The 16560-nt window shown below is 36.5% G+C and overlaps 1 protein-coding gene across 1 annotated transcript in view; it reads right to left on the bottom strand.

The window, feature by feature from the left end:
* Window positions 1-16560, bottom strand: part of LOC149792517 (uncharacterized) — a 155811-nt gene that overhangs the window by 27826 nt on the left and 111425 nt on the right. The window contains exons 27-29 of the mRNA XM_089971138.1: window positions 14780-14908; window positions 4094-4356; window positions 1087-1210 (exon numbers count right to left, since the gene is read on the bottom strand). Of these exons, the coding sequence (XP_089827264.1) occupies window positions 1087-1210; window positions 4094-4356; window positions 14780-14908 (516 nt within the window). The remainder of the gene's footprint in view (window positions 1-1086; window positions 1211-4093; window positions 4357-14779; window positions 14909-16560) is intronic.

The following is a 16560-nucleotide window of genomic DNA, read 5'->3' on the forward strand; positions in this document are numbered from 1 at the left end:
GTCACTGAGAGGAAAACAGTGATTTACAATTATACATTCATTGGTTGAGTTATGCTAATGTTTGTAAGAGTCACTGAGAGGAAAACAGTGATTTACAATTATACATTCATTGGTTGAATTATGCTAATGTTTGTAAGAGTCACTGAGAGGAAAACAGTGATTTACAATTATACATTCATTGGTTGAGTTATGCTAATGTTTGTAAGAGTCACTGAGAGGAAAACAGTGATTTACAATTATACATTCATTAGATATAGCTGAGTGGATAATCATTGATTTAAAGAGTCAGTACTTTGGGATTATGTGATTATATTCAAAGATTTGAATATTTTAAAGAATTACATCGGACTATGGGAAACATTCAAGGACTTCAGTGATGTTCTTCATTCACCAGATTAGACTGAAGTAAAAATATTTGGATTAATAATTGTGTTCAATTCAGTGGTGTTATTATGGTAAGATATAAGCAGCATAGAAGCTTTGTGCAAAATACTTTTAAACAGTTTCCATATTAGTGAGAAATTGATAGTATAATTAAAATTATTAGGAATACATACTAGGATTTCATACACTGTAAGTTATTTTTAATTCTATCACTTTGTTTGATTTTATATTTATTTAAATAGATAAATATTTTGGAAACTTGAATTCTTGTTGTGGGTTTTACTTGATCTTGTTATTCAAGTTTAAACCTCTAGATGTAACACATGCATTCTTGTAATGTATGGGGGCAAGGGTCACACTATATGATCCTCTACATTCATGGCAGGCAATTAAAATTAAAACACTATTTTCTGTTTCCTAAATTAAACTTTTTTATCAGCATAGTGATGACTGACAAAGTCGACGTTATCCCAGTTTGTATGACCTGCAGTGAGAGGCAAAAATGCAGATGTCTACAAATGACAAAGGATATGAATGAATAATCAGAAATAAGATACCTTGTTCCAAGTCACAATTAGGTCCCATGTTATACAAAATTGAAACATTTTAATTTAAACAACTGGATGAAGCTACCTTTTTCACATTGCACACAAACAGAACCTGGGCCAAAATACTGGGGCAATAGTCATCATTCTAACTTACCCATGTGTCATTGGTCAGCAGCTGTCCACTCTTAGGGTCATATTTACACTCCTCTGTCAGCCAGTAGCCCAGCCCCATCACAAATGCACCCTCCACCTGACCTATGTCCAGTCCAGGGTTCATGCTGGTCAAAATATTTGTATACTATATTACTGATACATTCAACCGGTCCATTCGTTTCCCATAAACAGTTCATGACTTATCACAATCAACAGGTGCCCTACATGTCAGGCAGAACTGATGCAAGTAGTTTATACTGACATGTGCTAGCAGCACTGGTTTTGTCATGAACTCTAATTTCATTTCATAAAAGTTATGTAGAGATAGTATAAACATAGGAATGAAATGTGTGACTTTATCCAATTACATATTTATTCAATTTAATACCTAATTTGTCAGTATTTATGATGATATTTAGACAGAACGTGGGCCCAGCTTCTCACAGTGAGTGATGACAAGATGCTTGGAGAGAGGGACCACTTTTTATCTAGCATCTCTCACCATCATGAAATTATGTCATGCCCATGCCACCCTTTCTTGATGTTCCAGTGGGAAGAAGCCTTCAACATTTTACCATGGAATGGGAGAGATTCTGCCTAAATAACATATAGCTCTCTCTAAAAAGACATGTTCTCCAAAAGTGCCATTGAGTTGAACTGAGCAGCTGAGCAGTCAAGCTCTAACACAACTGTACTAGGATCTTTCTTCTGACATTTTCATGATCTAAGCTCTCTCAGCCAACATTTTTGGGTAGCCAAGTTAAGCATGGAAGCCCCAAGATCAGTCTCCAACACTGTTAAGCATGGAAGCCCCAAGATCAGTCTCCAACGATGCTTGGTATGATGAACTTGCCATCCTTAAAGTGGACAAGGTAAGTAACCTTAAGTAGCAAGACATAATATCCCTTGTTTTGCTGTTGCTTCGTCCTGAACTTCTGGTGAACAAGCAAACCCAGTGAACTTTTTTGCTCTCATTGTCACAGAAGCTCACAATAATTAGATACAACTGTGACCTTAAGTCAGAGCTGTAAAGTTACACTGCAGAACAGAAAAGTAATTTAACTTCATGGCCTATTTCAACAGAGAAAAAGAACATAAATGTTTAAATTAATTGACCATAAGATCATAGGCTTCTTCCTCATCCAAAATATAAGTAATACACTAAGTTTGGCCAGGTTATCTAGTACTAATGATATTGAGCAGAAACAATATGTCTCCTTTCAGTTACAGTGACCCTGACCTCCAACCTTTTGAACACAAAAATTAAAGAGGTTTTTCCTTACCACAATTGCTAGCCACCACAAAGTATGGTAAATGTGGATAGTGCATAGCTCAAGTTATTGTGTGGACATGATTTAACAGACGGACGGACAGACACACAACATCATTAAGACAGTTATATAAAAGCAATATTTTCATTCAAACTGTCATCCTTGATCTGCTATGTTCTCTGCTACAAGAAAATAACCCAAGACCAACCAAATTTCTTACACAAATCCACTCATGATGTTAGGGCAATCTTTCCTAGAATGGCATTCAAATGCTATCAGTCCCTGAGTGAATACATTCCTACTGTGGTATGGGGATCATAGATGACAAAATCAAACTTCTATCTCAGCGACCTTCATCCCAGAGGCCTCTGTTTGACCTGGTGGGGCTATTATCAACAGCGACCTTTATCCCAGAGGCCTCTGTTTGACCTGGTGGGGCTATTATCAACAGCGACCTTCATCCCAGAGGCCTCTGTTTGACCTGGTGGGAACTATATCACCAGCACAAATGATTTCTTGTCCAGCTTCTCAACAGCTTCCTTCTGACAAGGATTACTTTATTTCTACTGGACTATTTTTGTCTATAAACCAATTTTTTCTCAAAAGCACATCCATACATTTTGCACATGCTAACTTGTATCTCACAAAGATGCTGCACACATGTTAGGAGATCAAAGTCAGGGACAACTTCTGAGTACACTGAGTAACTCCCTGTCTCACCAGCCCTTCTAAGGGGAGACCAATCTCATCTGATTTTCCATATCAGCAAACAGATAATTTATTCTCCTAATGTATTATAATCACGTAATGTATTGGAACAGGAAACAAAGTTCTGAGCAAAATATGTTTCTTCAACATGTACCCGATCATAGCATGTGTACATCCTCCCAAGCCCTCTTCATGGTTACATCCTTGGAAGAGTGTTCATATCTGCTTCTATAGTCACTAATTATCAATGGGACTTGACACCAGTCCTTCAAAGGGGAGACCAATCTCATCTGATTTTCCATATCAGCAAACAGACAACTGTTACAAACTTTTGTTGCTAAAACAAGCCAAGTAACAAAGTGATTGTCTATTTAGCTTGCGCAGACTGGCTCTGTACAGCAGAAAATGTCCTCTTAATGCACAAAGCAAAAATTGTTTTTCAGACCAAAACTGAGACTATTTACTGCGAGAATCGCATTATATAACTCTCATTTTTAAAATGTCATTATTCCCAAAAAGTGATTCTAAACTATTTAAATAAATATTAATTTCAGAAAATTAAAATGTTAGCATAAGAAAAATATTTTGCTATAAAAATTAAAGGGCTTACTCTATTTTAACAATTAAATCTATACATCATTTCTCTAAAGAGCTTAACTTCTTTTATAACCCAAACTTTAATACCTCTGTATGAGAGAAGAAAAAAAACTGAAAAAAAAATGGCTGAATGAGAGCACTGTGCATTAATTCATTTCTTGCATATCAATTTCAATAATCCCCCCCCCCCAATGATATTCTCTTCTGTAATCTATGGATATCTTCCCAAAACAAAAAATTTGGCTTGTATCAATCATTAAATCAACAAAAATCCTCAGTATACACTGCACTAAAATTATAATCTTTTTAAAGAAGAGTTTGGAGAGTTATGTCCACCTTCCGATAGATTTACTTTTTTGGATCTTTAAATGAAAGTGAGAGGGCTGGTTGGCAGAGCTATCAAATTATAAAATGTTTTCTAAAGCCACTTACCTTTCTCCACAGTCATAGAGCAAGTCCACTCTCGTTATCTGGTGATCTCCTGTCAGGACATCAAATTCTACTTCTGTGCATACTGTACCGTATGTGTTATATTGGAAAATATGTGGGGAGTCTGGCTTAAACCAAGCATGGGCTGAAAGGTCTATGCCCTCATTAAAACATTCCTGGACAACCTTTAACCAGGTAGGTTTATCCATCTTGGCTTTAACTGGAGCCATTCTGTCTTTGATCTCTTGGCAACCACTTATTACAGCCTTGAATAAAAAGTGAAAGAAATGGTTACAGACCCATTTCTCATCAACTAACGCTTTCTATATCCAACTAGTTTTTGGTTTCCAAACTAATATCGTTACAGTGTGACCCCACAATAGCATGCTCCATTATAACACAAGTTGGGATATAACATGATCGTGGCATGGCTCCTAAAGTTTCATATACATTTTTCTTGTATACAAACAAAATTTCTTCTTAAATATATCAATAATATCAGGTAAAAGTTTATTCAAGGATTGCATTTGGCTTCACCAATGTCACAAACTGTAACAAAATGTACCATCTCATGATTTTTTGGGAGCAGCATTGTTGGGTGTTTAAACTGGTATATACAGTCTTGGATTTGGAAAGGAGAAATTCCAAGGCACCATGAAAGGAAGCCACAAACTTGGATATAAAATGCACTCGAATCAATCTATTGTTACATTAATAAATCTAGCCTTGCTAGGCACTCAGCATTAAGAGGTTAGTGTTATGACCATTTAGCCTGGTGTCAGGATAATGTGACTGGGTGGGACATCATACTACATATGTCTGCGGCATGATGCCCCAGTGCTAGACATCACTCTAAACTGCCATACTGCAGACATCATAGCGAGATGACTGAAAAATTGTTAAAGCTAAGTTAATAATCCAAAACACACATACATAGACATATAAACAAATCCTTTGTTCATTTTGACACCCCATCTTAACAGTGCATTCCTAATCCGCTTATGTAGATATCTGTTCTGAGTACTGTATGCTGTGATACATTCAAATAGCCTGAGTACTGTATGTGTACTGTGATACATTCAAATAGCCTGAGTACTCTATGTGTACTATGATACATTCAAATAGCCTGAGTACTGTATGTGTGCTGTGATACATTCAAATAACCTGAGTACTTTATGTGTACTATGATACATTCAAATAGCCTGAGTACTTTATGTGTACTGTGATACATTCCAATAGCCTGAGTACTGTATGTGTATTGTGATACATTCAAATAGTCATGCTCCTAGATTAGCTGCAATCAACCAACCTCTGACGGCAGGAACAGAAATTGCTACAATTGACCAAATGATGGCTAATTCCTTCTTTTTTTAAAATGTACCCAGAAAAATGTTTTGCTTAAACTTCAAAGAAAACTAATTACCTACAAATCACCAATCATTCTGTATAAATACTAAGCAAATGAAAAAAAATCCAGTCTCAATAAAAAAAAATGTTCTACAATTATTTGATGTTGCCACCACAATAACAAATGGGCATTTTAGAGGTGACTTCATTAACCCATGCACCCTTCATCAAGCAAGCCAACTACGATCTTCAATAAAATCAATGCTCCTTTCACCAACAGAAGTCACCACCAAACTAAAATAAAGCAATGGAATCTGATGGATTGTTGCCTTTTCCAAAGTGACTGCAACACATTTATTGTGCTGTGAAAGTTTCCTTTTTGTAGGAAAAGGTTCATGCTTATGATTGCTACCAATGCCAGCAGAAAATGATGAAATTTCCAAGCTTTTGAAACCATGGATATCTGGCCATCAAGTTAATTGAAGGTGGGCCATCTCTCAGTGATGTTTGTTGAACTTTTTAATTTGTTTATGTTTTCAATTCCTTATGATTAGCCTCATCCCTGGGTAGCCTTGGCAAGATGATGGCTGTCTGTAGCATACCAATCTATGCCAATTTAACTTGTTGTTGTTGTTGTTGTAGGGCTTAACGCCATTTTTCAGCACAAGATAGGCTATACATGGCAGTCAGTATAATTAGTGGAGGAAGAACCCTGGAAAACCCCAGGAAGAACCACCAACCCACGACAGGCTACTGGCAGGCTTTCTCACATACCAACGTTAGCCGAGCCTGAGACTCGAACTCACAAAAACAGAGGTGAGATGGCAGTGATCTGTAACGATGAGCGCTTTAGACCACTCGGCCACTTGGGGCCCCGCCAATTTAAGTACATGTAAATATAGCATGTAAACAACTATAGTTACAAGCTACTGTCAACAATGAATATTATAGTGCGTTGTTTAAAAACACATTTTTGTTGATGATGGGATACAGATCAAACAAGGACTACCATATTTTTTATATGTGATGTTTGTGAATTCTAATGGGGTGTGAATTCTAATGGTGTGTTAATTCTAACAGGGTGTGAATTCTAATGGGGTGTCAATTCTAACGGGGTGTCAATTCTAATGGGGTGTGAATTCTAATGGGGTGTGACTGATACATAACATCTGAGCTATGCTTGGATTCATGGATTTTTCATAAACATTGTACCACACAAATGTAAGTTCTTAATACACAAGTGTATTTCAGCTTAGTTTTGTCTTCATTTAATCAAAAGCATGTATTTTTGCATTGGCTTTAATCACACACACACACACACACACACACACACAGAGCATATTTGTTTGCACATGCATCATTTTCTTCAGTTAACTGACTTGGCTGGATCTAACATAGTTCAGTACATTATAAGGTCAGGTTCTATAGACCCCAACCATTGTTTTAAAGCAGAATCACACTGTATATATTTACATCCCTTTAAAAGCCGCTTCCCCTTTCAATCAGAAATTATATTCTGTATGCAGCCAAGGTGGCAGCCACTGTACCTAAATTAAACATTACAGATGGAATAGGTGGAGGAGAAAATGTACCAGACATTATAAAATTTGTGATCTAAAAATAATGATATACATACCTTGTTTCTGACATGCTAGCAAATGTACAAGTATTAACAAGCAAAATTGCAATTGTTCATGTTCTTGTCATTTATCAAGAAATTGCTGACAAATTGTATTGCACGAAATATGTTCTATTATTATGCAAATCATGATTAAACATGTTTGCTCCATTTTATACTTACCAATTACTCAATTAATATAATACTTGAGTCCAATTAAATATGTAGTTGGGGGGGAAACTAGTTCCCAGTCCAAGGTAAAAACTCCCTCCTACAAATAATAATTGTAGGAACAGAAGAAAAATAAACACATTCCTAGTCTGATGGCTTTGTCACTCCTGTCAATTTTTGAAAATCACCCTACTAGAACTAAAGATCACCATGGAGGAAGGAATTATGTAATAACAGCAGGTATGAATTACATAAATAAAATTAGTTTTATTACTTAAAAACTATATTTTAACACTGTTGCGGGATTAACGTTATGGCAAACTGGATGACATGCAGACAATTTGCTGGGATGACACAATGGCAAGGAATGTAAAATGGAGTGAGATGGCCTAAAGATGCCATCATAAAATCATCCAGAGAAGAATGGTTAATAAAGATCCAAGACGCTGCAATATCCTGAACCTCATGGGCTTTGATTCTCATGAACTGAAGACCACTCTCAGTGAAAGACTGATATATTCTTTTAAAAATTAATCTAAACCACTCTGAAATGGCAGCTGCAGAAATATCTGAGGTACCTCTGAGTGGAAGAGAGATGTTTCTGACCATTTCTTTTCCCTTTGATTATGTCAAAAAATATATATGGGTGTGTTTAACATGCACAAATATACAACCAAATTTTCAATTCAGAATCAGGTGAAAAACTCAGTAATGACATATAATGTGTATGTGATAAAATACATTTACATAAAATCTATATAATTTCACTCTATTTTCATAATGCAACAATAGTCAGCCATCTTTGTATAGTGCACTGATCATTTCTTACATGACCTTTGAATTGTTCACAATGAAACAGTGCTTGAATGTTTCTCTAGTGTATCCTTGCTGTACATGGCACCCAATGATGACCAATAATTTATTCAAAGATATAATACAAGAAAAAATGAAGAAAAGTGGCAATATTGAAAAAATATCTGTATGATTTTAAGGCTGGCCTTTAAAAATGTCATTTTGTGGTTTGCCTTGTTGATGGGGTTAGTCTGTTACATCCAATTCCTCTTTGTCATTGTCACTCTTGAAAAGTCGCTGTATGGCCTCATCTATGATTCTTCTCCAATCCCAAACAGAAAACACTCTTAAACTTGACTCATTCACGGTGACTCTGATACTACATGTTTCTGCATAGGCAATGATAGCTATCTTGTTTTTCACAGTGTATGAATTTTTTTACAGCCCATGTTGATACTCTGACTATATTTGATCAGATTCAAGAAGGAACACAAAGGTCCAGTATTTATACTTATTTGGATTATCATGACTATTTTACCAAGACAATGCATCATAAGTTTGCTTTGTACGTTAGACGTTACTGATTATCTTAAAAATGCCAATTAAATACTGATCACCGTATTGGAATTAAGAAGCATTAAATAATGCAATTTAAGGTGAGGAAAAATAGCAGGGAACCAATGTTATTTTCTTGAGAAAAGTAAATAAACTTAGTATTTTATTCTTGTATAATAAGAGCACCTGAAAATAAGAAAATTGGGTCAAAAAAGTGCCTTATACACACCAAATATATAGGGGAAAAGCAAACCTCCTACAGGAATCTGAATTGATGCTGAGGCTACCAAAGTTGGCTGATTCTCAGCCAGAAAGCTGGGTTGACAAAGGAGAAAGACTGAATCACAGTTGCAACTGAATCTGCAGCAACTCTCTTCCACCAATAATACAGGGGCCCTGAGTAGCCGAATGGTCTAAAGCACTTAGTGTTCCGGATAACTGCCATCTCACCTGTCTGCATGGGTTTGAGTTCAAGGCTCAGCTAGCGTGGGTACGTGGGAAAGCCTGCCAGTAGCTTCTCGCGAGTCGTGAGATGGTGGTTCTTCCCTGGGTTTTCCAGGGTTCTTCCTCCACCAGTTATACTGACCGCCATGTATAGCTTATACTGTGCTAAAAAATGGCGTTAAACCCTAGAACAACAACAACCACCAATAATACATTAATTTCACTCCTTGCAGCTGATACTAAAGAAAGAAGGATGACTATCTTTAAGATTCTGCAAAAGAAATGTTATTCAGACATTCATAAAGAAATTTTGATAATGACCAAGAACTCATGAAAGGTTCCACCTAGACATTACAGCTGAGAGACTGGTCAGTGTAGCTCAGAGTGCCCAACAAGCTCTGTCCATCCCTATGGTGGAACCCATCAAGAACTTAAAGATAATTTACAGGCTGCTTTACAATGGAAATTTAGTAATATTTCATTTCAAAAAGAAAGTGAAGAAAATCTACAACTGCAGTCAAAGAGATGCAAATCTGATCATTACACTTCCAACTCCACCATTTACAGAATATTCCCCACTTAGTGTCATAGACCTTGGCAGTCAATGACACCAATTACAGAATTCTCTTCACCTGGTGTCATAAACCCTGACAATCATATGCACCAATTTTAGAATACTCCCCATTTGGTGTCATAACCCTTGGAAGGCAATGACACAAATTACAGAATACTCCCCACTTGGTGTTATAAGCCTTGGCAGTCAACTACACCAATTACAGAATTCTCCATACCAGGTATTGTAAACCTTGGCAATCAACTACCTTTTAGCCTGAGTAATGCAATCTAATACCCTGTTTAAAAATTGATCTTGGTGGATAGATCATTTGATCCGGGCATGAAGGCAGAACTTGGTTGTCCAATGACTTCACAGGATAAGGGCTCTTTTTTTGCTCATTTACTAGGCCTGGGCCTGTGGCTAACAACTTGTGTTGCTGGTCCCTTAGATCTTAAGAGGACACTATGGAGATTAAGCTGCCAAATGAGGACTCAGTCATCTGTGTCACCCTCAACAGATCTTTTCTGTGATCCAGAAAGATGTTAGGAGTATTCAAGGTGACATCCCTACACAGGTAGAACAGCTCAGGCAACAGCGTGAGCTAGTGTCTTGCTATCCTGGTTACATCCTACTTCCTCCCAACGAATCTGTAAGGCAGCTGCTGACATAAACTCCTTCCTCCAGACTCCACTGAGATTCTTATCCGAGATGGTCCTGAATCCAGACTATTGGCCAAGCAAATGAAGCTCCCCACACATAATTTGTGTGTTTCTCGTCAGCTAACAGTACAGTTTTTTGTAACCAACCCCAGCATCTCCCCCCAACTGGTAAAAAACCCAAAACAAACCTACCTACCCTAATTTTAAAACCAGTGCAATAGGAAACATGCATATTCTTTTGTGGTATAACTACCAGTTGAACCTGTGGCCATAGGGTGGAAAAGGAAACTGACCAACTCGTCTGCAGTCTCGCAAAATATTAGCCTTGTGATGGCTGCTGTGCTATGCGCCTTACCAAGACTGAGTGGAAAAGCAAAAGAATATTGGATCTTTTTCTGCATCTCCAAAAGTGTCTTCCGACTGGTGAGAATCCTCGAGTATGATGATCCCAAAGTCTTTGTGGAAAAAAAAGATCTGGAGGCAGAAGAATGGACACATTTCTTCACCTTCCATCACCTGCCTGGCATGGGACAGAGTTGGGAACACCAGATGAGAAGAAATTTATTGATGCAATTGTAGCTACCTCCACTAGAAATTATAGTTCACTGTCTGGTCCCTAGCAACAAAAATTGCAGAGTAGTTCCTATCCTGAAAACTTAAACTGATCAATCATCTTGACCCATTGATGAGAGGAGAATAAGACCACACCTTCCTTAAGCCAAAAGATAGAACTGGCTTCTTCCTTAAACAGCCATTGATCCTTTCTTGAGATCGGCAAGTTGGCAACTCTCTTGCAGTGAAAAATGATAATGATCCCTCCAGGAATAGGTTTGTTCATGACTTCCTTATTTGGACCCTCGCTAGATCAGTCTGACAGTGACTTCCTTGCACTGGTATGTACCTCTGATCCCTCCTGATGTAAGCTGGCAGCTTCCTTACACCAGGAAGTGCCATTTATCACTCATGGGATCAGTGAGTTGGGAACTTACTTATTCAAGAAAGTACCAATGATCACTCTTGGGATCAGCTTGCTGCCAACTTCTTTGTACTCGGAAGTGCCTCTGATCCCAAATAGGATTGACACGTTGATGATTACTGGTCCCTTCCATGAAGTGGAGAGCATCCACCAGAAAAGTGGAGATGGTTTCCTTCTCTCCAATGGCTCCCATATCTTAACTCACCATAATGCACAGAAAGGACATCTGTCCACGCAAGAACATTTAAAACATGCCAACTAAGAGGGGTGAGTATCCCAACAAGACTTTTTATAGCTGTGCTTATCAACTTCTTGTGATATGCTTAAGAGCTGAAAGAAAATTACAAATACAAAGAAATGGAAATGATAATAACTAATCTAACACCATTCTCACAAGAAATAAAAACCTAACACCACTACCACAATGAAATAGCTAAACTAACACCAGTACCAACATGAAATAGCTAACCTAATGCCAGCACCAAGTTATATGAAATAGCTAACCCAGCACCAGTACCAACATGAAATAGCTAACCCAACAAAAGTACCAACAAAAAATAACTAATCTAACACCAGTACCAACAAGAAATAGCTAACCTAACACCAGTATCAATATGAAATAGCTAACCTAATGCCAGTACCAACATGAAATAGCCAACCTAATGTCAGTATCAACAAGAAATATCTAACCTAATGCCATTACCAACAAGAAATAGCTAAATTAACACCAGTACCAACAAGAAATAGCAAACCTAATGCCAGTACCAATAAGAAATAGCTAACCTAACACCAGTACCAACGAGAAATAGCTAACCTAATGCCAGAACAAACAAACAATAAATAGCTAACCTAACACCAGTCTAACATGAAATAGCTAACCTAACAAAAGTACCAACAAAAAATAACCTAACACAAGTACCAACAAGAAATAGCTAACCTAATGCCAGTAACAACATGAAATAGCTAACCTAATGCCAGTACCAACATGAAATAGCCAACCTAATGTTAGTATCAACAAGAAATATCTAACCTAAAGCAATTACCAACAAGAAATAGCTAACCTAACACCAGTACCAACAAGAAATAGCTAACCTAATGCCAGTACCAACAAAAAATAGCTAACCTAACACCAGTACCAACAAGAAATAGCTAACCTAATGCCAGTACAAACAATAAATAGCTAACCTAGCACCAGTCTAACATGAAATAGCTAACCTAACACCAGTACCAACAAAAAATAACTAACCTAACACCAGTACCAACAAGAAATAGCTAACCTAATGCTTGTATCAACAAGAAATAGTTAACATGATGACTTTACCAAAAAAATAGCTAACCTAACACCAGTACCAACAAGAAATAGCTTACCTAATGCCAGTAACAACATGAAATAGCCAACCTAATGTTGGTATCAACAAGAAATAGTTAACCTAATGTCATTACCAACAATAAATAGCTAACCTAACACCAGTACCTGTAAAAAATAGCTAACCCAATACAATACCAACAAGAAATAGCTAACCTAATGCCAGTACCAACAAGAAATAGCTAATCTAACACCAGTACCAACAAAAAATAACTAACCTAACACCAGTACCAACAAGAAATAGCTAACCTAATGCTAGTATCAACAAGAAATAGCTAACGTAATGACTTTACCAAAAAAAATAGCTAACCTAACACCAGTACCAACAAGAAATAGCTAACCTAATGCCAGTACCAACAAAAAATAGCTAACCTAACACCAGTACCAACAAGAAATAGCTAACCTAATGCCAGTACATGCAAAAGATAGCTAACCTAACACCAGCACCAACACGAAAAAGCTAACCCAACACCAGTCCAACAAGAAAAAGCTAACCTAATGCAAGTACCAACAAGATATAGCTAACGTAACATCAGTACCAATAAGAAATATAAATTATGGAAACACCACTTAACTAGCATGTATGCAAAATATTCAGTAAAATGACACATGGAAAATGATAATTTAAAATAAATGCAAGGAGAATGTTCGAAAGGTCAAATGAATAAAACTGATTTTATGCAAAAAAACACTTGAATTGGTAAATATCTTGAGCATCCAATGATAAAGTGACATGCTGCACAATGTCCAAGGAAAAGAAGAACAACATTCTATACAATAACAGGGGCTTAAGACACTGGACTGAGACTGTGTCTATTTTTGTCCTAGACGCCCAATTTCTAACTGGAAAAGGGAATTTCACCTTGGACTGGGGACTAGTACCAGGTAAGATGAAAGCAATGTAATAATAGCAGGAAATATATTACTGCTATTAAAATTTCAGATTAACTAATACCAAAATTTAATGTTAATGTAGGTAGTACTCAGACTGTCAATACAGTAATGTATGGCCTACTTTTACTTTAAATTACTGAACTTGAATGTTTAACAAGGCCTTTGGAAATTTCTTACAAGTCATCAAGGAATACCTAATTCAGTCATTTATGTGTAATACTGATGCACAAATGATCAAATATGCAAGAAATATTAACATTTGGTGACATCATTAACATTCACCCATTAACAAGGGATTTTGAAATTTCTTACAAATTGCCAAGGAATGGCTAATTTTGGAATTTATGGGCAATATCAATGCACAAATGATCAAATACGCAAGAAATATTCCAATTTGGTGACATCATCAAAATACACTCATCAACTTATTAACCCTTGTAGACATTTGTCGTTTTCACCTGAAACAGGGGGAGAAAATGCATTTTGGGGGTTATTTATGAATATATACAAATACATCTGATTCCAAGAGATTTTCATTTTGCCAGATGCCTAGTTGTTTTAGAAAATCATTTTTCATTGGCTATTTCAGTTGCACATGTGCAGAGGGGTAAAATTTGAAGTGCTTTATTTCTTTTTTTTTTTGGCTTCTTGGACTCATCATTTTTATGTCCTGGCCACATTTTACTCCTAATACCCAACATATCCTAAGTTTTTGCAAAGATTCACCTGTTTGTGTGCAGTTTAGACTGGTCTGCCTTAGATCTCAGGCCAACAAGTCTGAAATCTGGACACAAAATCCAGTTCTGACAATGGGTACATTTTTGGTATATAAAAAAATCATGTATCAAAAAATATATTTTTCCTTCTGTATTTTGCAATGCGAATAAAGTTCAGATTATTTGCTATTACTGTAGAGCTGTATTTTTCTCTAGTACCACCCACTTTGGTGTATCTTAAAAGACCTTCATGCTACTAAGCTTGGAAGTAGGGTACAACTCATGACGCATAAACATGGTGCCAGGAGTTATTGGGTTAACTTGAAATACCGTGTGGCTAGACACATAATTATGAGAAAAATTGAGAAATAAAAAAGGCATGGAATAATGAAAGAGATGCAAAAAGGTAAATATGCAGAGTGTATGTAGGCAGGTAGGTAGGTAAGTAGACAGACAGACATACAGACAGGTAGATAGACATGGATGGATGGATGGATGGACGGACGGACGGGCGAACGAACGGACAGACAGAAAGACAGATAGACAGATAGATAGATAGATAGACATATAGATAGATTAATTGATAGATAGATACCTGACAGCACAGTTCACTGGTAACGCTGGAACCTGTGAGACCACTGCCAGCAGAAATAAATGAAGTGGTCGGTTTGAGTTTCACCATGTCTACTGGGATTTCAAATTCATATGCAACTACCTGAGCCACCTATACACAGTAAGATAAAAAAAATATTGAAACACTGCTAGTAATATGCAGGGCTCTGGGAAACGTTTTCCAAGCACTCCTCCCTGTGACAAGTGAGCTGCAACAGATGTTTGTGTCAGTTGTCACTTTATCCAAAACCATACACTTTCTTCACTACTAATGAAAAAACACAATGCAAGCAAAGCAACCTTGATACTAAATGGGTCAAACAAATTAATATAGTATGCTTTTTGGAGTGAAGGCAGGAAGTTTAAAACCCTTTTAATACATGGCCCTTTACATAAATATATAATATTAGACAAGGTTGTAACTTGAGAACCTGCAGTTTTACACATGGCACTTGATTTCTTAATGGTTTTTGTGTTTACAATTACACTTTACAGAAATCTAGGTGTCATTTTAATGTGAGGAAGGTTTTCAAAAATCTATATAAAAAATCTACATAAGTTACACATGTGAAAAGTTAATAGCTGGAACGAGTCAAAATTGATATTTCATCAAGTTAGTGTTACGCTCACCCCAGGTTATGGGTAGTTTTATTGATACAGTGCCATAACAAAGTGAATACACCTGCGGATATTTAATTACTTTTCACATAAAAATATCACTAACTTACATCTGAACAAAGAACTCCATGAATCTTTGCAATTTTCACAAAGTTTTTAACTAAAGAATCCTTTTCAGTGAAAACTCCATTTCTAAAGAACTACTCAAGGGAGACAATCATTGGGAAGGTATTGGCCAAAACAACTGGTAGGTCATGACCTCAGTTAAATTACAACCATTCAGCATTTGTCCTGACATTATGTCCTTTATAAGCAGATAAGAAAGGTATGCAGAGACATTTAAATTTTAGCAACATTCTTCTAAAAACCAATTACATACTTAAAAAAATATCTGCTACCATCTTTGCTTTGGTGTGACAATGTAGCAATAAAGCAGAAGAGTGTTGGGGTGAGTATAACACCATTCAACCAGATGAAAAATTACAAATTTAGCTTGAAAAGATGAGTATAACTCACTGAAAAAGGAAAATATCTCAACATTAAAATGTTTACTAAATCATAGTAAAGTACAAATGCAAATGCCATTTTAAAAAATCATTGGTTAAGTAAGAAACTGTAATTTCTCTACTGAGAATACAAAACCTTTCTATCTATAATATATTTATGTAAGGGACCATGTGTATTAGAAGGGTTTTAATCCCCCAGTCTTCTATTTCAACATAAAATTTTCATGATCTGGACCCATTTTAGTATCAAGTTTGTACCTGTGTAAAATAACAATGTTAGCTTCTTCTGTCACATGGTCTGGACTGAAGGCAAAATAGGCAAAAGCAATCGATAATCAATGCATGCTTGATGCACCAATTATGGGTAGACAATGCAGATTTATTCTCTAGGTGCGAATCTGCATCTACTCAGTCGAGATATGAGTAAGTAGTGAAGTTTCTTCAGAACAGCCAATTTTTACCTGGCCATGACAAGTGGTTTTCCTGAGTCCTGATATGAGTAATATAGCACCTTAAAAGTCACACAACACTGTCAAGTTTTAGTTCTGCCTAACTCAAGAACATGTTGGAAGGAAACTAACCTAACTTTTTGGGATAAAGATAGTTTTTCCTGATACAGAATTCAATTTTTGTAAGTAAT

The sequence above is a fragment of the Sinohyriopsis cumingii genome, chromosome 9, assembly GCF_028554795.1.
Source record: "Sinohyriopsis cumingii isolate HCF-2022 chromosome 9, ASM2855479v2, whole genome shotgun sequence".
Lineage (NCBI taxonomy): Eukaryota > Metazoa > Mollusca > Bivalvia > Unionida > Unionidae > Sinohyriopsis > Sinohyriopsis cumingii.